Here is a 20,583-nt window from a genome sequence, read left to right on the forward strand (position 1 = left end):
AAGTACAAAAAGAAGGAATGCACCAAGGGAAAGTTTATTAAATTGTAATTATCCTCAGTGTTTCCAGCCCTGGGGAATGCCTGCTGAACTCCAGCCTACAACATGAGACACACGTTCAGGTTTTTGTTTTACCTCTCTCTCTGTCTCGGGGAGGTTGGCAAAATTATGGATCTCCAGAAGTTGTTGGACTCCAACTCCCATCAGCCCCTGCCAGCGAGACCAATAGACAGGGATGGTGGGAACTGAGAGTCCAGCAATATCTGGAATGCCACACGTTCCCCACCTCTGTTCTAGGTGGTAGCAGTCTTGTACCTTCACTAATGGTGTCAGACTTCTTGGCCACTGACATGATTTCTGCTTGAAGAATGAGAATGCTCAGGATTCAAATCCGGATAAACTTATGCAATAAGGGAGAAGGATGCACCTTTTACTAAAAAATATGGGGAGAGGGACCATAGCTCGGTGGTAGAGCTATGGTAAAGCAATGCTTTATTTGCAGAAGGCCCCATATTTAATATCTTTATCTAAAAATACAAGTAGCTTCATCTGAAGTAGCAAGTAATGTAAAAAACCTCTCTCTGTGTAAGACTTTTAAGAGCTGCTGCCTACCAGAACATCCAATATTGGGATATATGAACAAATATTCTAAACTAGTATAGGTTCTGGCTATTATGAAAAATTGGGAAATTCAGAAAGTGCACCTTACGTGGGGTGGGGGGGAGGACCAAAAAACCCCCCATCTGTTGTAATTTATTCTGTACACACCTATTAAAATGACCTCTGTCCTCCTTGGTGGTTTATCATTCTTCCCCTTCCCTTTAATAAAACCACACATATAAAACCAAACCAACCAAGGAAGGAGTGGAAGTGGTACTGGTGGAATACATTTGTAGCATCCCAATCCATTTGATGGAGACTAATGCTTCCCAGAACTAACAAAACACCATATGCAACAAGTTAAGATGCTTTTTTAAAAAATGCAAAATGTTATTTTGGACTTGAAATATTCATGCTAGAGCTAGGCAAGGAAGCTACCAGTGTAGGGAAGCCGCCTGAGCAAATACATCTGTGACTTTGTAGGCTAGCAGAGGACAGGCAGTGCCCGGGTTCTGCCTGTGATTCCGTGGTTTCAGACAAAACCTCAGAAAGGGGTGCCAGCTTCTATTACATCGCTTAACGACATACTTGATGAGTTCCAGACAGCGAAGAGCAGAGCTGCAGATTATCATCATCACCACCGACTTCTTCTCCGTGTGGTTTTTACGGAGCTTCGCCCATTTGGGGCAGACTGCAGTGGGGGAGACGACATGCCGCAGGAGCAGTTATGCAAAATGTAGAGCAATGACTAATTGCACGAGAACATGGTGGTGCTTACGTGCCTACTGGCAGGTAGGCAAACTTTTAAGTTTATTTGACTTTTGTAAAAGCAGCATTGTAATAAATAAATTTCCAAAGCTAATCACTCCAGGCAGGTAGGTGAGCATCAAACAGCATGGCCAAGCAAGACCACCTAAAATGTCAAGAGACACCGGACAAGCTGTCCCATCTCCCAAATGACCATAGCATAATATTGTTTTGATCTCTTTATATCTCTGGGTGTACGTGTGTATAAAAGAAACGCTACAGATTAAGTTCCACCTTACTCTTTATATTAAAAAAACCACAGATAAAGCTAAATATAGTAAATATTATAGAACTAAATATTGCACCAGTTTTATGACCACAATATATCATTGTATATTATTCAAGTATTTTTTGTTTTTGTGATTTGTATGTATACTCCATTTTTCTATAACTCTATCTGGCACAAGGGCTCCGTTAGATATTTTCAAGTATGAGAGCTTGGTTTTAAAACCCTTCCAAACACTGTTCATACCAGTTCAGAATCTGGGGAGAAATGTGATGATTTCTAGCACAAATTGATAATTGTTGATAACTGGACTGCAATGAGTAAATGTGTATATATTCTTGTCTTTTTAATCATCAAAATTTTTATTGTCAACCATCACCAAGTACCTAAAGCAAGCAAGTTTGTTACTGAACACTAAGAAAATAACCAATTCTGTTTAAAGGACCAAAACAAACATAACTTAACCACGTTAAGGTAATGCATCTATACAGAAAACAGACAGTAGAATAAGAAACATTTTTATATAGACTAATAATGGAAATCTAAATTTGATTATAATCCTTTAAGGAAAATAATGGGCATGAGAGTTATATGCACACAACACCTTCAGACCAATGAGCTACTCACTTTCTTTCAGGTAGGAAGAAAAACTGCGGGTGAGGTCATTTGCAGGGAGAAAACAGGCATCTGAAACCGCAAGAGAATATTGTTGCTTGGTGCTAAAACTAAGACCTTTGATTAAATCTTCCAGGAAAGCTCTTTTGCCAAAAGCCATGTAAAGTGCTCTTTGGAAAGGCAGAGTTTCACAAGCACTCACAGCTAATAACAAGAAGCTTTAAAGCGGATTAGCTAAATGATGGGAACAACATTTAGCCCAACCAGTGTTTTCCCCCTAGAAAAATAGGTGCTGGTACTGTGTATCCTTGAGTACCCCCTGAAAAAAAGCACTGAGTCCAACCCAGATTCCTTCTAAAATCATCTCGCCATACAGCCCACTCCTAATTTATCCTTAAACATAGCTTTGCTTAACCAGCTGTGCATGCTGCGGAATGTTTGCAGCTTTCTCCTTCAAGAGCTGAATCATTAACCAATACCACAAAACTGCACGGTTCAACTATACAGAACAGTTCCTGCAACCCACACCAAACCCTGGCTCAGCCTAGAACAGCAAATCCTATACTTTCTGTATCTCCAGGAGCTAGGGGCTTACAAAGCGATACACAAAATCCTGCTGCTTACACAAGTATGTTATTGCTGACTTTCGTTAGCAGCTAGAGATCCAAAACATCTCCCCCACTCTATCATACACAGTTCCATTTCTTTCAATGTGTTTTATTTTATTTAGGTATTTGTCTTTGGGAATTTACACTCAGCCATGCTTCCAGGGCACTTTACATAAAAAGAGATTATTAAACCATTGTTAAAGGTGAGGTGCCTGGCAGACAATCACTTAAACCTTGGTTTATGATGTCGCAGGATAACACCAGTGAGCATAGCAGACACTTGAGTTTGGTCTGAATATTCTGTTGCTCTTCACTTGCGGCTCTGTAGCTTTTGGGTGGTGATCACTCCTTAACCATAGTTAAGGAGGTGCTCTGGGTTTGCATATCACACTAAAGTATGGTTAATGTTAGCAAAGGTTTACCAAGAACAAACCTTGGTTAATGACTGACTTTTAACTATATTTAATAAATCATAGTTACATTGCTCGGCTGGGATCAGAATTAAATGTTGCAGCACAGTTTAGCATGAACGAACCAGGCCACAGTTGTGTTACAAACTAACATTCCTATTGTTCTTTCTGTTGGTGCATCTTTTATAATATCCTTCATTATATAATATATTTCATTACCTGGCAACTGTAATTCTTCTAATTCAATCACTGAACGTTTAGCACAAAAATGTTCCTTAAGAAGTTTCTGCAGGTCTTCAGGGACTCCTGGTTTTGGAGATGATTTTGAAAGAACATCAGAAATTTTCTTCTAAAGAAACAGAAGAAGAGGCACAATCAGCACAGCGATTCCATCTTCACCATTCTTGCTGATAAATACACAGTTTTCTATTCTTTTTCTGGCCTGAAAACAACAGGTCTTCAAAAACCTTACATGTGGGACATCTTATGTAGCCTACATAGATTAAGACACCAGGATTCAATCTAGAATACTTTAGATGGATATGGCAAAAGCTATCTAAAAGCTGTTGCTTTTTTAGCACGTTTAAACAGCTTTAACATATTTGCTCGTGCATATAGCTTCTGCAGTGGTCTGAAGAATGTGGAGTCACATCAAATGGGAAGCTTTTATCCATATTTCTCTAAACCATCCCCCAAATCTCTGCTCAGCTGTTCATCAAGTTTCTATGGGATTTTCCTAAACAAGCATTAAAAAAATCTCTAAGAAGAAAGGGACAGCTGAACTGTTGTGCCTTCAAGACCATAGCACCATCCATGCTTACATTTTCTAATTCAACAAATTAAAATTTTCCTTTAAGGGCAGAGATTGTCTCCTGGGCAATTTTCAGAGTGATCTTTTGCATTTGTTTAACATAGCATACATAAGCAGATAAGAATCTGACAAAGATCAATGGGACTCACTTCACTTAAAGCCGGGAGGTGGGGGGAAAGAGCACTATTTCATGGCGCTATTACATCATTCATTGAGTCACTCAATTCCTTCAGGAAAATAATGGTACTCTGGAGGGTGATGCTGATATTAACAAGAAATTCCATAACGGTAAGAACAAGGACACCTGAATATATTCCCTTCCTTCAAAGAGCTGTGGGAGGAAACGTTCTTCACGCAGGAAGTTTTATTATTTTGCTTCTAATTCATTCCAGATGCTAAAGAGCAAAAGGCTTTTTAAAAAGAAAGAATTGGGGGTGGGGACACAGAGACGTTTGCTGTGATATCCATGCCACACTTATTTCTTTACAGCTTGTTCATTCTGGGATTCAGTGCTATTATGCTACAAATATTGCTCTGGAAAGCACCAAAAATGAGGTGTGATGTCAGTCTCCAAAACAAAAACCTTCCAATGGAATATTTTTTTAACATGGATATTACATCCTTGCAGAAGAGCTTGTGAATATATATTCAGGTATGACAACTGAACCCAGCCTGGATTTAAGACAGCCTGGATAGCTCAGGATAGAGTGGTTAGAGTGTGGTGCTGATTATGCCAAGGTTGCAGGTTCAATCCCCATATGGGACAGCTGCATATTCCTGCATTGCAATGGGTTGGACTAGATCAGGGGTCAGCAAACTAAGGTCCGGGGGCTGGATGCGGCTCACTGGGCTTGTTAATCCGGCCTGCAAACCTTATGGGCCCTGCCACCCGCTCAGTCAGTCCCTGTGCAGCACAGAGGCCCCGCCGTGCAGGGACTGACTTCCGCAATGCTGGCGTGGCTTTGGATTGGCTGCAGGAAGCTCCTGCCACCAATCTGAAGCCACGGATGCCTCTGGGCGGGCGGCAATGCGGGCACGGTACGTCCGTCTTGGTACATGCAACAAATTAGTAGAGCTTTAAGATAATGCATAAGTGAAAAGAGTAATAATAGAACTTAAAAGCCTGATGCTGCATTAACTCAGCTTTTTTTTTGGAATACAATCTTATATCTGAGAAGTTGGGAGTTTTTGGCAACTGAGCACACCCATATATCAACTCAGAAAGGACAAGATCCTCATGTTTTACCTTCTCAATGGGAGTATGTTGGATTTATAACCTGCAGACAGTTATCCCTAGTGGTTTGAACAAGAGATTTGATTTATTAGCATTTTTGTAACAAGTTTAATGTTGCAATGTCTGTTTTCACTTCAAATACATTTCATGGCTATTCATGTTGTTTTTTAAACCAAACCTTACATGATACAAATAAGGCATGTCCCTTCACTGTACTCTTCTTGTATTCATTTTTGTTTAGACAAACCTACCCAGATATCACTTGCTTTAATTTTTAAAAAATGTTTAAAATTGTTGTATTGAACTGTTTTTACCAATAATTTTACTGTTTTAATGTGGACTGACTTTGAATTGGAGGTTGCCACAATGGGAGAAATAGGAGGCTCTTGGAATGTAATGCTTTGAATCCCTTTTATCACAGGATTGGGTTGTGTATACATGTAAATAAACCATATATCCGAAAGACACCACAGTCTCTGTTGTGCCTCATTGTACTAAAGGAAACACAGACCCTGGGGTAAGCGCCTGGAACTGCTGTGGAGATTGGGGTGATATGCAAAAAATACTTCCCTACACTGAATTACTCAGTTGTATATTGAACAGGGATTTAGCTCAAACATATTAGTGGAGTAAGATAAAACAAGGATGGAGTTTTCTTGAATGAAATGATTTTCAGTGACTGAAAAATAACCCTCAGAACTAAAAGGGTAAGGTGTGGGGATAAACTTCAAAGCTTTTAAAAAGTCATTTGTTTTGCGTTGTCTCATAACAGTTCTGAAGCATTTTATAACAGCCTCCAGAGAAGCAGTTATGCTGCTTATGTTGCAATGTCAGTTAGGAGTCAATACCTTTCTTCTTCTCTTTGGCTTTGCTTCACTTTCGTTTTTATCCACAGAGTCCTCTTTTTCTGCACCGAGGAAACATTCTGTAGCCTGCGGGTGGGGAAGGTGGGCAGGGAAAGAAAGAAAGAAGGAAAAGAAGCTGAGCATTTGGGCTGAGTTACATCATCATTAAAAACACTTTAGAAACACAACTGAGCCGGTGTGTGGGAATTAAGCACATGTCTCAGCTGCCAGGATCTGCCAAAAATGAAAAGATTCTGGATCATGCTCGATCTGTCCAAATCAGCCTGGCCGTGGAAGAAATCAAAAGCATACTGCAGCTGGAGATAAGCAGGAACTAACAACAGGAATAGGGCAGCTTTACCATTCAACAAACAAATAACTACTGGCTTCATGTTACATAATGAATGAACTCTATCCATTCTAGATATGGAACTTGCAGCTGGTTAACTGCATGCTTTAAACATAACAGAAAATAAAAAAGGCATTAATTATATAGAGTGAACAAGAAAAATGCACTCAGAAAGTGATTGTTGCTGCACTGTTTGCGAACGACCTTTTCTCAATGTATAATCATGTCCTGTGCCTTACAAAACATCACATGACTGGGGGTTTTTTTGTGGGGGTGTATATTTAAAGGAACATATTGAAAATCTGTTTCTGCACCCTGCCAGTTTAAGAGTATCTGACTCTACGCTTCACAATTTTCGCTTAATTTGAGGCCAAGAAGGGTCACAATGATTAGAAGCGATCTGCAATGGAATAAAGCAATTTATCTGACCCACACCAGCAACACTGAGAAGTGATGTGTATGTGGTTATTGGAAATCAACAATTTGTTGGCAGAGCCCTCCTCACCTGGCCTGCACTTCCAGAGAAAAAGGCCACAGGTGTGTTTGAAGCATGCACTGTTAGGCCTTGCTGCCAGAATGTGTCTTCCAGAAGTAGCACCGAATGTTCCACCCAGCCATCTTTTCCAAGGGAAAGGCTACATGGGACAAGCATGCTCTGTTAGCTGCCACTTCCCACTGGTGCTCCAAGTGCCTTCAAGCACTGGCAGCCAATGACAACCCTGTCTGCTTTTCTTCTTCCAGAGGAAGAGGCCTTCCTCCCAACTTTGGGACTGGTGGAGAATCGCTATAAAACGCCTTGGACAACCCTTTGTTGTTTAGTCGTTTAGTCGTGTCCAGCTCTTCGTGACCCCATGGACCAGAGCACGCCAGGCACTCCTGTCTTCCACTGCCTCCCGCAGTTTGGTCAAACTCATGCTGGTAGCTTCGAGAACACTATCCAACCATCTCGTCCTCTGTTGTCCCCTTCTCCATGTGCCCTCCATCTTTCCCAACATCAGGGTCTTTTCTAGGGAGTCTTCTCTTCTCATGCGGTGGCCAAAGTATTGGAGCCTCAGCTTCAGGATCTGTCCTTCCAGGGAGCACTCAGGGCTGATTTCCTTAAGAATGGATACGTTTGTTCTTCTTGCAGTCCATGGGACTCTCAAGAGTCTCCTCCAACACCATAATTCACTCTTCGCCAATCAGCCTTCTTTATGGTCTAGCTTTATGGACAATCCTACTCACCCCTATAGCTTTGAAGTTTGGAGTGCTCATCACACTCATCAGAGGGCAGTGCCACGTTCAGCACTGTGGGCGCATTTGCCGAAGTTTAACTTATGGCAACAGCACATGCAAAGTTCCTGGAAGAATGGGTTTTCAGACTGGTCTTCAAAGCAACAGTTATTTTAAAATCTGCTCCCCTCGCCTTCCAGACATTGAGATGTCACCAACACAGAAATATAGTGTTCCAAAAGAAAGCTTTGATGCAGAAAATCAGCTTGAACAGGCTGAAACAGCAGTATATACTAAAACGTAACAAATTAATTTTAAAAGGTAGTCAGGTTTTCTTTTAAAATTTTTTTTTTGCTTTTAGCCAAAGGCCTTTGCAAAACAGGCAGTCAGCATACAAGATGTCTGGCAGTATGTCTTGGTAAATTCCATACCTGCTAGCTTTTGGTAGGGAAATGTTTGTCCCCATCTGCCCACTCAGAAATTATTTTGGATTTTTCAAGTGCTCCAATTTAAGATGCAAAAGACTTTAAGAGGACTTTGCAGTTTTTGACAAGATGCTTCAGAGTCTACACTGCTTTTTTCTAGTGTTGTAACTCTAAAGAAGCTTTCACAACCTAGTGCCCTCTGGATGTTTTGAACTACAATTCCCATTGGCAGGAGACAGCATAACTGTGGACATTTGCACACTGTGGTCACTAAACTGGTGATAGATAAAATGATGAACTGTAGAGCTGCCAACCAAGTACCAACTAGTAGAATTGCTATAGACCCAGAAAAGCAAGTATTTGGATTCTACCCAACAAGCAGCACAGAAATTCTACTGCCTACTTTTCATTATGCATCATCTTTCTCTGCAAGGGTAATCGTGAGAAGAAAACCAACCAACCTGTTTCCTTTTCTTTGAAGTAGGTGGCAAAGGGGTTGTATGTTGCTGCTCTGTTTTACTTGTGCCAGCACATTCTTCCGAAGAGGCATCAGGTGACAGACCTAAAGACAAAAGTAAATCTCAAAAACATATCCACTGTTCTGCATTCTGATCAGATGACACTGATGCAATTATTTCCTCCAGTAGTAAACTTGGGGGCTTGAGTGCCTATCAGTTTGGATGTGCGATGCCTCCTCCACTGGCCAAAAAGAAATGGAAAAGGAAAATCTAGTGGCTTTTACATATTCTTGGGGCATTATGGTTGAGGGGAAACATTTCATTCCCTGCGCTGCACAAGGAGGGGGGTTGGGAGATGGAAGGAATACCAGTTTATCCGATTCCAGAGGAACACTCAACATAATAATAATAATAATAATAATAATAATATCTTTATTGTCATTGCCCCCTTCGGGAACAACATGATCCAGAGGTTCAAAATTCACTTGCAATGCAGCATTTACTATGCACTGGAATATATCTGTATTGCTCTATCCAGGTAGCCATATGCTGAGTCAACTGCTTCCCAAGATACCCTCTGCATCCTGTAACCTAGAGACTTTGTACTGTCTACAGCTTGCCAAGAAAATCTAACAGCTAACTTTAACGCTTCTTTATAAATCCTGACTTGGCATGTTCGGAAAGCGGAGAGGGAGGTGCCCCCAAAGCAGAGTCATAAATAGCCTCTTCTCCTGTATCTGCTTGTAGATTGCTCATTATAGAACTCTAAAAGTAGACAAATGTCTTCCAGGATACAACTTTGCAAACAATGCACCACCTGTTAACTGCCCATCTTTACTTTGGAACTGGACTGCAGTATGCAATACCCTCCAACTTTTTTTCAGCTTGGAATGACACAAGTTCAGCATCATGGGATAGCTCAGTTGGCAGAGCATGAGACGCTTAATCTCAAGGTCATGGGTTCAAGCCCATTGGGCAAAATATTCCTGCATTGCAGGGGGTTGGACTAGATGACTCCCACGGTCCCTTCCAATTCTACAATTCTACAGTTTAATTACATGAATCTGAGCAAGAGACCCCATAGCAATATATTAAATGCTTCCTGCTCCTGTGCAAACTTTCCACAGTTCAAATGCAATAAACTGTTACTTAATCTGGAAGAAATATCAGGATTGAATTCTGGTTTTGAAAGGTATTATTTACAGTTTAAATGGCTAAAAATTGCTATATACTGTACAGACCTAAAACAACAACAACAACAACAACAACCCAGACTTCTGGGCTTAACATCTAACTGACATGATCAGAAAAATGAAAAAGGGAGAGGAAAACTCTCTCAGGTACCAATTATTAAAGCTACATCAGTAGTTCTCATAAGAGTCAGCAAGACTAAGGGAGTCCAGGAACAGAAGGAGAGAAAGGGAAGCTTTTTTTCAGATAAGGGGAAGGGGTAGGTCTTGCTGTCCCATCTCGCCTGCTGCAGCCAGGTAAAGTGGTGATATTCAGATTCTATTTGTTCTTTGTTCCACCATGAAATTCATACTGGCATATAAACGGCTCAGGACGGCCAAGGATTGCCTCTTTCCATATGAACCTACCCAGACCCTGAGATCATTTTCTGAGGCCCTTCTTCATGTGCCTCCTCCTCGAGAGGTCTGGGGGGTGGCAACACGAGAACAGGCCTTCTCTGCAGTGGCTCCCCAACTGGCAAATGCTCTCCCCAGGGAAGTTCATTATATACCTTTAGGTGCCAGGCAGAAACGTTCCTTTTTAACCTGGCCTTTGGTTGATTTGATTGACATCTTATGCCCCTTTAAAATGAGTGTGTGCACGGGGGAGGGGGGATTATTGGGTTGTTTTTATTTTGATTATGGATTTTGTGGTTTTATATCCTGATTTTATTCTGTGAACCCCCCTGAGACCTGTGGGTATAGGGTGGTATAATAATAATAATAATAATAATAATAATGTTCCAGATCGTCTCTCACTCCAAGCTGTGGCTAGACCTAGACCTTCCTAGCTTCAGCAAAGTTTCTGCTTTACTTGTCTTCAGACCCTGAGACCATATGGATGGGCTAATTTAAGCACAGTGGTACCTCGGGTTACAGACGCTTCAGGTTACAGATACTTCAGGTTACAGACTCTGCTAACCCAGAAATAGTACTTCAGGTTAAGAACTTTACTTCAGGATGAGAACAGAAATCGCATGGTGGTGGCACGGTGGCAGCAGGAGGCCCCATTAGCTAAAGTGGTACCTCAGGTTAAGAACAGTTTCAAGTTAAAAACAGACCTCCACAACAAATTACGTTCTGAAGCTGGGGTACCACTGTACAGTGGTGCCTCGCAAGACGAAAAGAATCCGTTCAGTGAGTCTCTTCGTCTTGAGGTTTTTTCGTCTTGCGAAGCAAGCCCATTAGCGGATTAGCGCTATTAGCGGTTTAGCGGCTATTAGCGGCTATTAAAGGCTTAAGGGATTAGCGGATTAGCTGCTAAAAGGCTATTAGCAGCTTAGTGCCTTAGAAAAAGGGGGTGGGGAGCGGAAAAAAACCCCCAGGAATCACAAGACATTTTCCTCTTGCGAAGCAAGCCCATAGCAAATTCGTCCTGCGAAGCACCTCCAAAACAGAAAACCCTTTCGTCTAGCGGGTTTTCCGTCTTGCGAGGCATTCGTCTTGCGGGGCACCACTGTACTAGTATTACAAGGAAAGACATTTTTGGATAAGTACAAGGCTGATTTTTGACATATTATACCAGCTATGTGCCTCAACCTAGAGTTCTAGGCATCCTGCAAGGTACTCCAGGGCTATGTGTGCAGGAGTCCCCATAAATTTGAACAGAGGTAGGTGACCACACATGATATCCTTTGGCGCTCTGTGTGGAAATGAATGGAAAAGCCATGTGTGCACGGCAAGCTCTGCCTGCAGCTTGCAATAGATCCATAGAAGCAGGGCAAGTTCATAACTGGCATTCAACTATATTGATTCAACTATAGGATTCAACTATATTGACAGAATAAAAAAAGACAGAAAATATGTTCTGACATCAGCAATTATACAATATTAGCACAGCAGAAGCTGACTAACCACTTCCAGGCAGGGATATTCAGGGTTTTCAAAAATATGCTGAAGTTGGGAAACGATTCAAGTCCTCATACATATATTTGTTTTGGTTCCTGCAGTGACCATGACTTACATGCTTTACATGTGGTACATTTTTGCACAACAAACCACCTAGTCATACTTTGAGGGGCTACTTCATAGTACTTACAGCTGTCAGTTTGAGTAGGGGTCCCCAAACTGTGGCCTATGAGCTTCCATTGAGGTGGTTCACGGAATGTCCACGTCATTTTAATTTTTATGAGGAGATTTCACCCCTCCCATATCCAAGAATCTCCTGAGGAGTCTGCTGATTCTGCAGAGAGGAGGAGGCGTGCTCTGCTCTCTACATATTCTGCTCCAGCACCACAAATCAATGAGTCGGTCAGTCAGTGAGTCGGTCAGTCAGTCAGGGAGAGAGAGACTGAGTGTTAGAGATTGTGTGTTTCGATAAGGTTGCTGCTAAGAGCAGCTGCAGGCACTCAGTGCGGTTCAGCATTCTTTATGCTTAGACCTATTTAGCTCTGTATATAGTTGTATAATAGCTGTAGTTATAGAATAAAGAGAATATTCTACAGAGCTCCTCTCCGAGTTGTTTATATACTCTGCTAGACTCTGCTGTACTCTGCTGTGCGACGACTGTCTACTTGTGGAAGTGAATCCGGTGCTCACAACTCTAAGCTGTGAGTCCACAGCACTTTGACCTGTTCCTGTGCAGAAGGTGGTCTCTGGAAGTGCTACCCAGCTCGCCTAGCCCAGTCGGGGCTGAAGTGGATGAGTCCAGTTAGTGGCACTGGCTCAAGGGCGATGCTGACATTTTATTGCTTCTTTTATTTCCCTTAATGTATTATAAGTGATGTTGATGTGGAGACAAGCAATCATTCATTCATACATGGTACATTACAAAACAAATCAATGCAGATCACCCTGTTTAATATTCCCCAGCAACACTAAATAAACAAGCAAACATACAAAAGAGGCGGGGAATACTTGGGAACAGCTGAAATCGCAGAGGTTCAGAGAGTAATTAAGTCTGCATTCCATTTTAAGACTCACAGAAACTGCAGACTTTGGGGCTCCAACACCAAGCCCAGCTTTTTCGCCCTCCTGATCCCAGGTTTTGTTTAATATCTAGCCTTATGGAGAAGTTAAAAGCTTACTCATTGTTTCCTGACATTATGGTTGGTCTTAATAAACCTTTCTGGTTTTTGGATTCCACCTCCCCCACTCCCAAGGATCAACACAGCTATCTATGTCTTTTGTCTGCTTTAAATAGAGGTTAACATACTTAGCCTTCATATTTTTTTCATCAAAAACATTTACAGTCATACCTCATACTACATTTGCTTCATGTTATGTTCTTTCAGGTTACGTTCCGCAGCGACCCGGCAGTACCTGAAAGGGTTACTTCCAGGTTCTGCCGCTCACGCATGCGCAGAAGCGCAAAATGACGTCACGCGCATGCGCATAAGTGCCGAATCGCAACTCGTGCATGCGCAGATGCGCCGCTGCGGGTTGCGCTCTTTTCATGTTGCGAACGGGCCTCCGGAACAGATCCCGTTCGCAACCAGATGTACCACTGTATATCCCACTTTTCCTCAACAAGACCAAGGTGGCTAACAACATAAGTTAAATCAATAATGTAACAATTTTAAACACAATGTCATGGCTATAAATAAAACAAAGCATCCATGATATACTGAAACAGCAATACAAAAACACTATAGCCATAAAAAATAATTTAGTTTAACTAAATTCACTTCAAAAAGAGGACAGCCATTTATGATCCCAAAACCATTCTTAAAATGGAAGGTTTTGACCATCTTACAGAAAGCCATTAGAGAGGGGGAGAGGCAGATTCCAGAGCCTGAATACAGCTACAAAAAAGCCTGTTTCCTGGTCACAACTAGATATATTTATGGGGTATTTGGGATACACAAGAGGGCTTCTGACAAGCAGTCCCTCCTATCTACAAGCATGTGTGATACCCTTGCTCAGCTTCTAAATTATATACATATAAATTAGCATATGCAAATGTTTGCAAGCTTGTGTCCTCTCTGTGTGTGATGCCTTTCCTTCCTTTTTTTGGCAATGACTAAGCAACCACCCTGGGATGCAGGTGGCGCTGTGAGTTAAAACCACAGAGCCTAGGGTTCGCTAATCAGAAGGTCAGCGGTTCGAATCCCCGCGATGGGGTGAGCTCCCATTGTTCGGTCCCATTCCTGCTAACCTAGCAGTTTGAAAGCATGCAGTGCAAGTAGATAAATAGGTACCGCTCCGGCGGGAAGGTAAACAGCGTTTCCGTGCGCTGCTCTGATTCGCCAGAAGTGGCTTAGTCATGCTGGCCACATGACCCGGAAGCTGTACGCCGGCTCCCTCGTTCAGTAAAGCGAGATGAGCACCGCAACCCCAGAGTCATCCGCGACTGGACCTAATGGTCAGGGGTCACTTTACCTTTAAGCAACCACCCTAGGAATGGTTTCTTATCAAGCAGGGTAGTTTTCCATGCTCTCAAGCTACATACAGGGGCAGCATTAATATAAACTGTAGCACAGTTAAACTAGCTTCTTGTTTTGACTAAAAGGGGAAATGCTATGGGCTTCTCCACTGGGAAGTTTCCCCTTTCTTCCAGGCTTAATAAAGAAGGGAGGGGGAGATACTGGAAGCAGTCATTCATCTGAGAATACCCCTTTAAAAAATATGCACACAGACAGAAATTAAGCAGGATGCGGTTGCGATAGAGATAGCGTTCATACCTGGCTTGCTGCAAGCAGATGTCTGCTACTTGCATTATGTCCTATCTCCTCTGCAAAGAATGACAAGAGGAGAGGTCAGCTTTCCAACAAGGTCAGTATTTGGAGAGCGAAGCATGGAAAGTGGGTTGTGTTATATTTAGAGTTTGGTCTAAATCAGTGCCAGTGTTGGCCCCCTCCCATCTCTTCTTTGCAGTGCTGTCTCTCAGGTCCCTGGATCTTACACCGAAGGATCTAAACCTACCCAATACAAAGGGAGGGCAACTGTTCCAAAGCTTCCCAAAAGAGCAAACTGTGTGGCTTTTTGAAATGAGTGCTCTGGGTGCTCAGAAGATAAAGCTCAAGTAGAATTTCACTTCTGTAAAGAGACATTTTTATTTGCTGACCTGGATTTGTCCTTTGTGAAGGGGCGGAAAAAGGAAATTAGCCAGGAAGCTGCCTTCTCAAATATGGTAAGGTTTTCTATTCTAATGTCATTTTAGAGAAATTGTTGTGTGGCTGTTCAGTGTAACAAATTGTACTATATTTGCCTTTAGTGTGAGGTTTCCAAATATAAATGATAACAATTCTGCTTTGGATGTAATCTTGTTTATTTGATTAGAGATTATTACAGGTTTCCTATCCTATTGTGTAAATAACACACAAAATAATTATGTGCCAAAGTTCATCCCTGTCTATAAACTTTCACTGATTGGCAGGAAAAATATTAATAGAAATGGAAATATTACATCACTAAAATCCTCGGGTAGAGGAAATAAAGTGCATGTCTGTGCATATAGATTATGTCTTATTACTTTTGAACAGGTATAGCTTTTCACCTACAACATCAGTTTCATGGCAGGTAGCAATATATCTGAGGCAAATAATACCATCAGAGGTGTATTAGGTTGTGAGATGTGTGGCATCTGCTACCTCATCCTTTCCCCTTCTGCCCCAGACCTTACCACCTCAACCTGACCAGTGATTCCTAGGATAATGTCCACTCTGTAATACATTCCCAACTAAACAATGCTAGAGACTGCAGTTCTATGAAGTGGCTAATATCTCTAAAAAGAAACAAAAAACAAAGCCTTTTTGGAAGGCCTGATGGCTGAATCAGTTTAAAACAGAGTTTAGTTTTTTGGTGCTGATGTGTCTCAAAGAATCCACTATTTTGGAACTTTGCAGCTTTCCATTATGATTGTCACTGCTGTTGATTCTTTAATTACTTGGCTCACTTGGACCCAAGTATTTGCTCTGAAAGAACAAGGGCAATGCAATGGCACACTTGCACACCAGAGAGTCTTTCCTTTCTTCAACTGGGTTTGAACTGCTTCAAGGGCCATGAGCAACGGTTCAGGCATCATTTGTTACCATTGTGGCAGTTCCCACAGAAAAGTTTTAAGATGGAGAAACGAAACAGCTGGTATTTAAAGGTCAATGAGTTGCTTAGCACCGAGTCTTCATCCTGTCCAAGGCAAATGAGAATTCAGCAGTGAAACTTCAATTCCAGAATAACAATTTGATTCAATGCATGAGAGAAGGGTTCCTATAAGGGGATTTCTTCCATGATGCCTCATCATTGGAATATCTTAGGCAAACTACAAAATTACAGTGGGCCCCCTTGCCACCCCACCCTCAGATAAGGTGAGGCATATTTTAAAAGAGAGTTCATTTCTCATAGGTATGATTGATGCTATGCCTTACTTCTTCCACAACAAAATGAGCAAAGTAAATACTCAAAATGCTGTGGTGTGACATCTTGGTATTTAATGAGCATACTGAACTTATTATTTAAGTTTACTAAGTGGGAATACAGTATAAAAGATTGTCAAGTATAATCCACTGGTTTACAAATGCTAATCCATTGGTTATATGGATCTTAGCCATTGTAATAAAGCCAGTAACCTTGTATAATAAGGCAATCTTCTTTCCATTTGTGGATCATGAGTCACTTTCTTGTGGACCACCTAACGTCTCCTGAATGCTAGCATTATTGCAAAAATGAATGAATGAGGAAGAGATCTTGGTGAGATCTTGTATGGCACTTCTACTGCTGTTTAGCAGCATCGCTGAATAAACCTTCACCAGTAGCAGTGTGTGTAGCGAGCTGGAGTTGCCCTCCCGACACAAGCATCACTGCTGCTTACTTGGACAGGGCTGAGATTGGTCAAGGCAGCAACAAGACTGGGACTGTGCAGGTGAGTCCTAAGAAGCACCAAGTTGGTCGGGACATTCTCAGTGCTGTATTAGCACAGCCTCAGCCTCACCATCATTCTGCCCCACCCAGGCCATGTCCAAGTAAGCAGCAACATGCTTGTGTGGGGAGGGTGGCTCTTCCCCAAAACACATGCTGCTTACTGGCCTTAAGTATTATCCTGAGTATGCTTTGCAAATTTAAAAATACATTGGTGGACAATAGGGATCATAGAGTCATAGAATTTGGAAGAGACCATAATCCCCTGCAATGCAAGAATCTTTTGCCCAACACGGGATTAAGAGATTCATGCTCTTCTGACTGAGCTATCTTAAAACTATGTAAGTCTGATGTTGGTTCTTCCCCAATCTATCTTGCGTGAAACATTAACTACAGAATTCATATCGCATGCAGGATAGCCTGCAAGGTGCACTATGGCCAAGTCCCACAATGCCATCAATGGCTACACGTCCTGGATAGGAAGTTTTTCCAGGTGACTGAGTAGTGACAGTACTGGAGCCAAAATAGGCCCACTGAAAAGCAAAAGGGAGAATTGGCAGCCAAAGTTTAAGTAAAGAAGGGATGGAAATAAGTGAGAGAGAAGTGGTGGTTTTAAACAATGGCAGGGGTTTGAGTAAAGTACCTTCATTGCATGATGGTACTGTGGAATATGTGAGAGCTCTGAATTCTTCATCTCTCTCACATGAGCCAGCAAAAGAGGGAAAGGTCTGAGCACAGTGCAAAGGGAGGAACACTGAAAGGAAAAAAGTGGCTGTTTTAAACAATGCTAGGAGTGGGGTGGGGTGGGACAGTTCAGAACAATATTGAGTGTAGCAAGAAGGCTCTGTTGTATTAGCTTTAGGTGTCTGTTTCGGCCTCGGTCCAGTATATCTGAAGGAGTGCCTCCACCCCCATCTTTCTGCCTGGACACTGAGATCCAGCGCCGAGGGCCTTCTGGCGGTTCCCTCACTGCGAGAAGCCAAGTTACAGGGAACCAGGCAGAGGGCCTTCTCGGTAGTGGCGCCCTCCCTGTGGAACGCCCTCCCACCAGATGTCAAAGAGAACAACAACTACCAGACTTTTAGAAGACATCTGAAGGCAGCCCTGTTCAGGGAAGCTTTTAATGTTTGATGGATTGCTGTATTTTAATATTTTGTTGGAAGCCGCCCAGAGTGGCTGGGGAAGCCCAGCCAGATGGCCGGGCTATAAATAATAATAAATTATTATTATTATTATTATTAATTATTATTATTATTATACCCATCTCTGCTATTTCTCCTGTTTCTTCTCTGGTTAAAACATTTCCCCTTCAAATCCCCCCAAACAAGCCCTTAGTGGCTTCAGAAATGGGGTTGGAAAGGTGAAAAGTGAGCTTAGTAGTTGAGTGGGGTGGGAAGGGGGAGCTCTAGGGGATTAATGTGAGTGAGTGCTCAGGGAGTTGGGAAGCAGAGTGAGCAGCCCCTAGATTTAAAATAAAAAGGATTCTGGGTTTTATTTTTAGAGGAAGGGTAGACACACAGTAATTCATGTGAAGCACATCCATGACACACTGTCAACTAATTCCAGGTTCCTTTCCGCTTCTAAGCCACCTGCTACAAAATTCATTTCCAAAATAGCTTACACCAGTCTATAAAGGTACAAAAACTGACACTCGCGCAAATCATGCCAAACAAATTTAGGTTGTTCTTCCTTTGCTATTTCTGATGCTTACATTTTATTCAAGTTCTAAAGCAGGTGTACAACCAGTGCTTAAAGCAAAAATGCTGGATGGTTCTTCTAATCCTAACTCCCTCTAATAGCAAACTCAGCTGCTGCATGCCACCAGGGTTGCAGGTAAAATGAGGCCACTGAGAAACAAGAGGGAGATGGCAGCATATTTGGGGGAACCCCAAAGTTTGTACAATTTTTTTAAAGCAAAAACAAGGTGGCAGCACCTCCTGCAGTCCCACAAGGACTCAGCATGCTAAGCAGAGATGGAATTTTATATGGCTGTTGGGAAAGAAAGAAAAATGGGCCATGGGGGAAGTGGGATGCTTTGGCTGGAACCCTGAACAGGAGCACCCATTTTGGAGGAGGGGGGTATGTTGCAATAATATGTTGTAGGTCCCACTTGCTCCCTGTAATAGGGAACTCAGGTTGGTTGAGTGCCTATGTTTGGAAGCAGAGCAGGAGGTTGCCCAAAAATAGTGAAGTGGCTTCTGCATCCTTGAGTCTAACCTCTTTATCACTGAGTCCAATCCTAGTGTAAACTCTCTCACTTGCTCAACTGTCTGTAACTGTAGCTGCCCCATTTCAAGTGTGGTAGATGGAAAACATGCACTGTACATGGTCAAACACAGCCGCCAGTCTTACTAATAAATGACAGGAGTAAATCTGCAATACAGAGCACTAAGAGGCTCAGAGCTACATTGGAAAGAGTGGTACATTTCCTTCAGTGGTAAAAAGGGACCCCTGACCATTAGGTCCAGTCGTGACCGACTTTGGGGTTGTGGCGCTCATCTCGCTTTATTGGCCAAGGGAGCCGGCGTGCAGCTTCCGGGTCATGTGGCCAGCATGACTAAGCCGCTTCTGGCGAACCAGAGCAGTGCACGGAAACGCCGTTTACCTTCCCGCCGGAGGGGATACCTATTTATCTACTTGCACTTTGATGTGCTTTCAAACTGCTAGGTTGGCACGAGCAGGGACCGAGCAACGGGAGCTCACCCCGTCATGGGGATTCAAACCGCCGACCTTCTGATCAGCAAGTCCTAGGCTCTGTGGTTTAACCCACAGTGCCACCTACGGCTCAGAGCTACGTTGGAAAGAGTGGTACATTTCCTTCAGTGGTGGCTGATGTGAAAAAATATTTTCAAGGGAGATTTAACTGGAGAATAAATGGTTACTGTCTTTCCAAGCTGGCCCCTCCAAGAGGAACTGCAGCTTGAATGTGACAAGAGTCTGGAATGGCCCTCTAATTTCTCCACATGTTAAAAAAGATCGCGGATTTAAATAGAGAAGTGCGAAGGCCTAGAAAAGTAACAGCAGAAATGACAGAACTTTGCTGAAGTGCCCTTTCTAAGAACAGTGTATTTCTGGGCTCCTGCACCTGCCGGTGAAGTACAACTTAGGCAGCACTGAGCTATATTGGTATATTTCATTCAGAGTTTCCTTGAAGAATTATTTTTAAACAGCTTCTCAAGTAAGGAGAAGGGTCTCGTTGCATAAGGCAGCCATAAAACAGGTAAAATCCAAATCTTTGTGAATGCAAAGATTAACAACATGTAGTTATTGTATATATCGTATGCAATACACAGCAGCTATTATTATTATTATTATTATTATTATTATTAGCCCCACCATCATTATACTCTGAGCAGTTTATGTATAGTTGGCAAAAAGTGAGCTGTAGGGGTTTCTTTTGTTTCTTTTATAACTTAGGAATGAATGCCCTAGTTGTGATGTCGCACAACGGAGTGGCGGAGAGGTGATCTGACAGGAAAAGGCTCTACTCTGATTTGTAAATGCTATTTCGCATTTGCAAGTCAGACAGGATTGCATCCTTTATCATCACTACCTCTAACTGCAAATGCAGCCAGTGAGTGCCAACAAGGTTATAACCAGCAGGAACCCAGTGGGAAACAAGTATCAGCATGTTCAAGGAAACCCAAAACTTTTGCAAAAGTAGAAATATATTGAGGGTGAGAAAATCAGAGGGGGCAACCACCCTGAAAACAACAAGAGGTTCCAGAAAGGAAGGTGGCCCTCAGGCGGAAAAATGTTTCCTACCTCTACTCTATGAAATCAGGCTGGATAGGGTCTAGGGACTGGATATATTCTTTCCTTAGCATCCAAAAACAAATGCCAAAACCTGTCTCACGATAACTTGCCTGGCTTAATTTCTGTCTCCGTTTCCCAGGCAGCCCTGAGAGGCCCCTTATCTGTGAAGTGGTGTCATCATATTGTGCTGATGAGTAAATCTCCCA

General features: G+C 42.3%; 2 protein-coding genes across 3 annotated transcripts in view; one reads left to right on the plus strand and one right to left on the minus strand.

Annotated features, from left to right (window-relative positions):
* Positions 1–20,583, plus strand: part of FILIP1L (filamin A interacting protein 1 like) — a 182,625-nt gene that overhangs the window by 15,051 nt on the left and 146,991 nt on the right. Inside the window, exon 1 of one of the 2 annotated variants that reach the window (XM_083438288.1) lies at positions 14,615–14,897. The exons of the other annotated variant lie outside the window; for it this stretch is intronic. The gene's annotated coding sequence lies outside the window, so the exon portion shown is untranslated. Of the gene's footprint in view, positions 1–14,614; positions 14,898–20,583 lie in introns of those variants that run through there. 2 annotated transcript variants of the gene reach the window in all.
* CMSS1 (cms1 ribosomal small subunit homolog) overlaps positions 1–20,583 on the minus strand; it is a 177,411-nt gene that overhangs the window by 5,290 nt on the left and 151,538 nt on the right. Inside the window, exons 2-6 of the mRNA XM_083438487.1 lie at positions 8,601–8,701; positions 6,157–6,240; positions 3,483–3,612; positions 2,258–2,317; positions 1,186–1,288 (exon numbers count right to left, since the gene is read on the minus strand). Of these exons, the coding sequence (XP_083294613.1) occupies positions 1,186–1,288; positions 2,258–2,317; positions 3,483–3,612; positions 6,157–6,240; positions 8,601–8,701 (478 nt within the window). The remainder of the gene's footprint in view (positions 1–1,185; positions 1,289–2,257; positions 2,318–3,482; positions 3,613–6,156; positions 6,241–8,600; positions 8,702–20,583) is intronic.

Source organism: Podarcis tiliguerta (genome assembly GCF_965153285.1).
Source record: "Podarcis tiliguerta genome assembly, chromosome: 4".
NCBI lineage: Eukaryota > Metazoa > Chordata > Lepidosauria > Squamata > Lacertidae > Podarcis > Podarcis tiliguerta.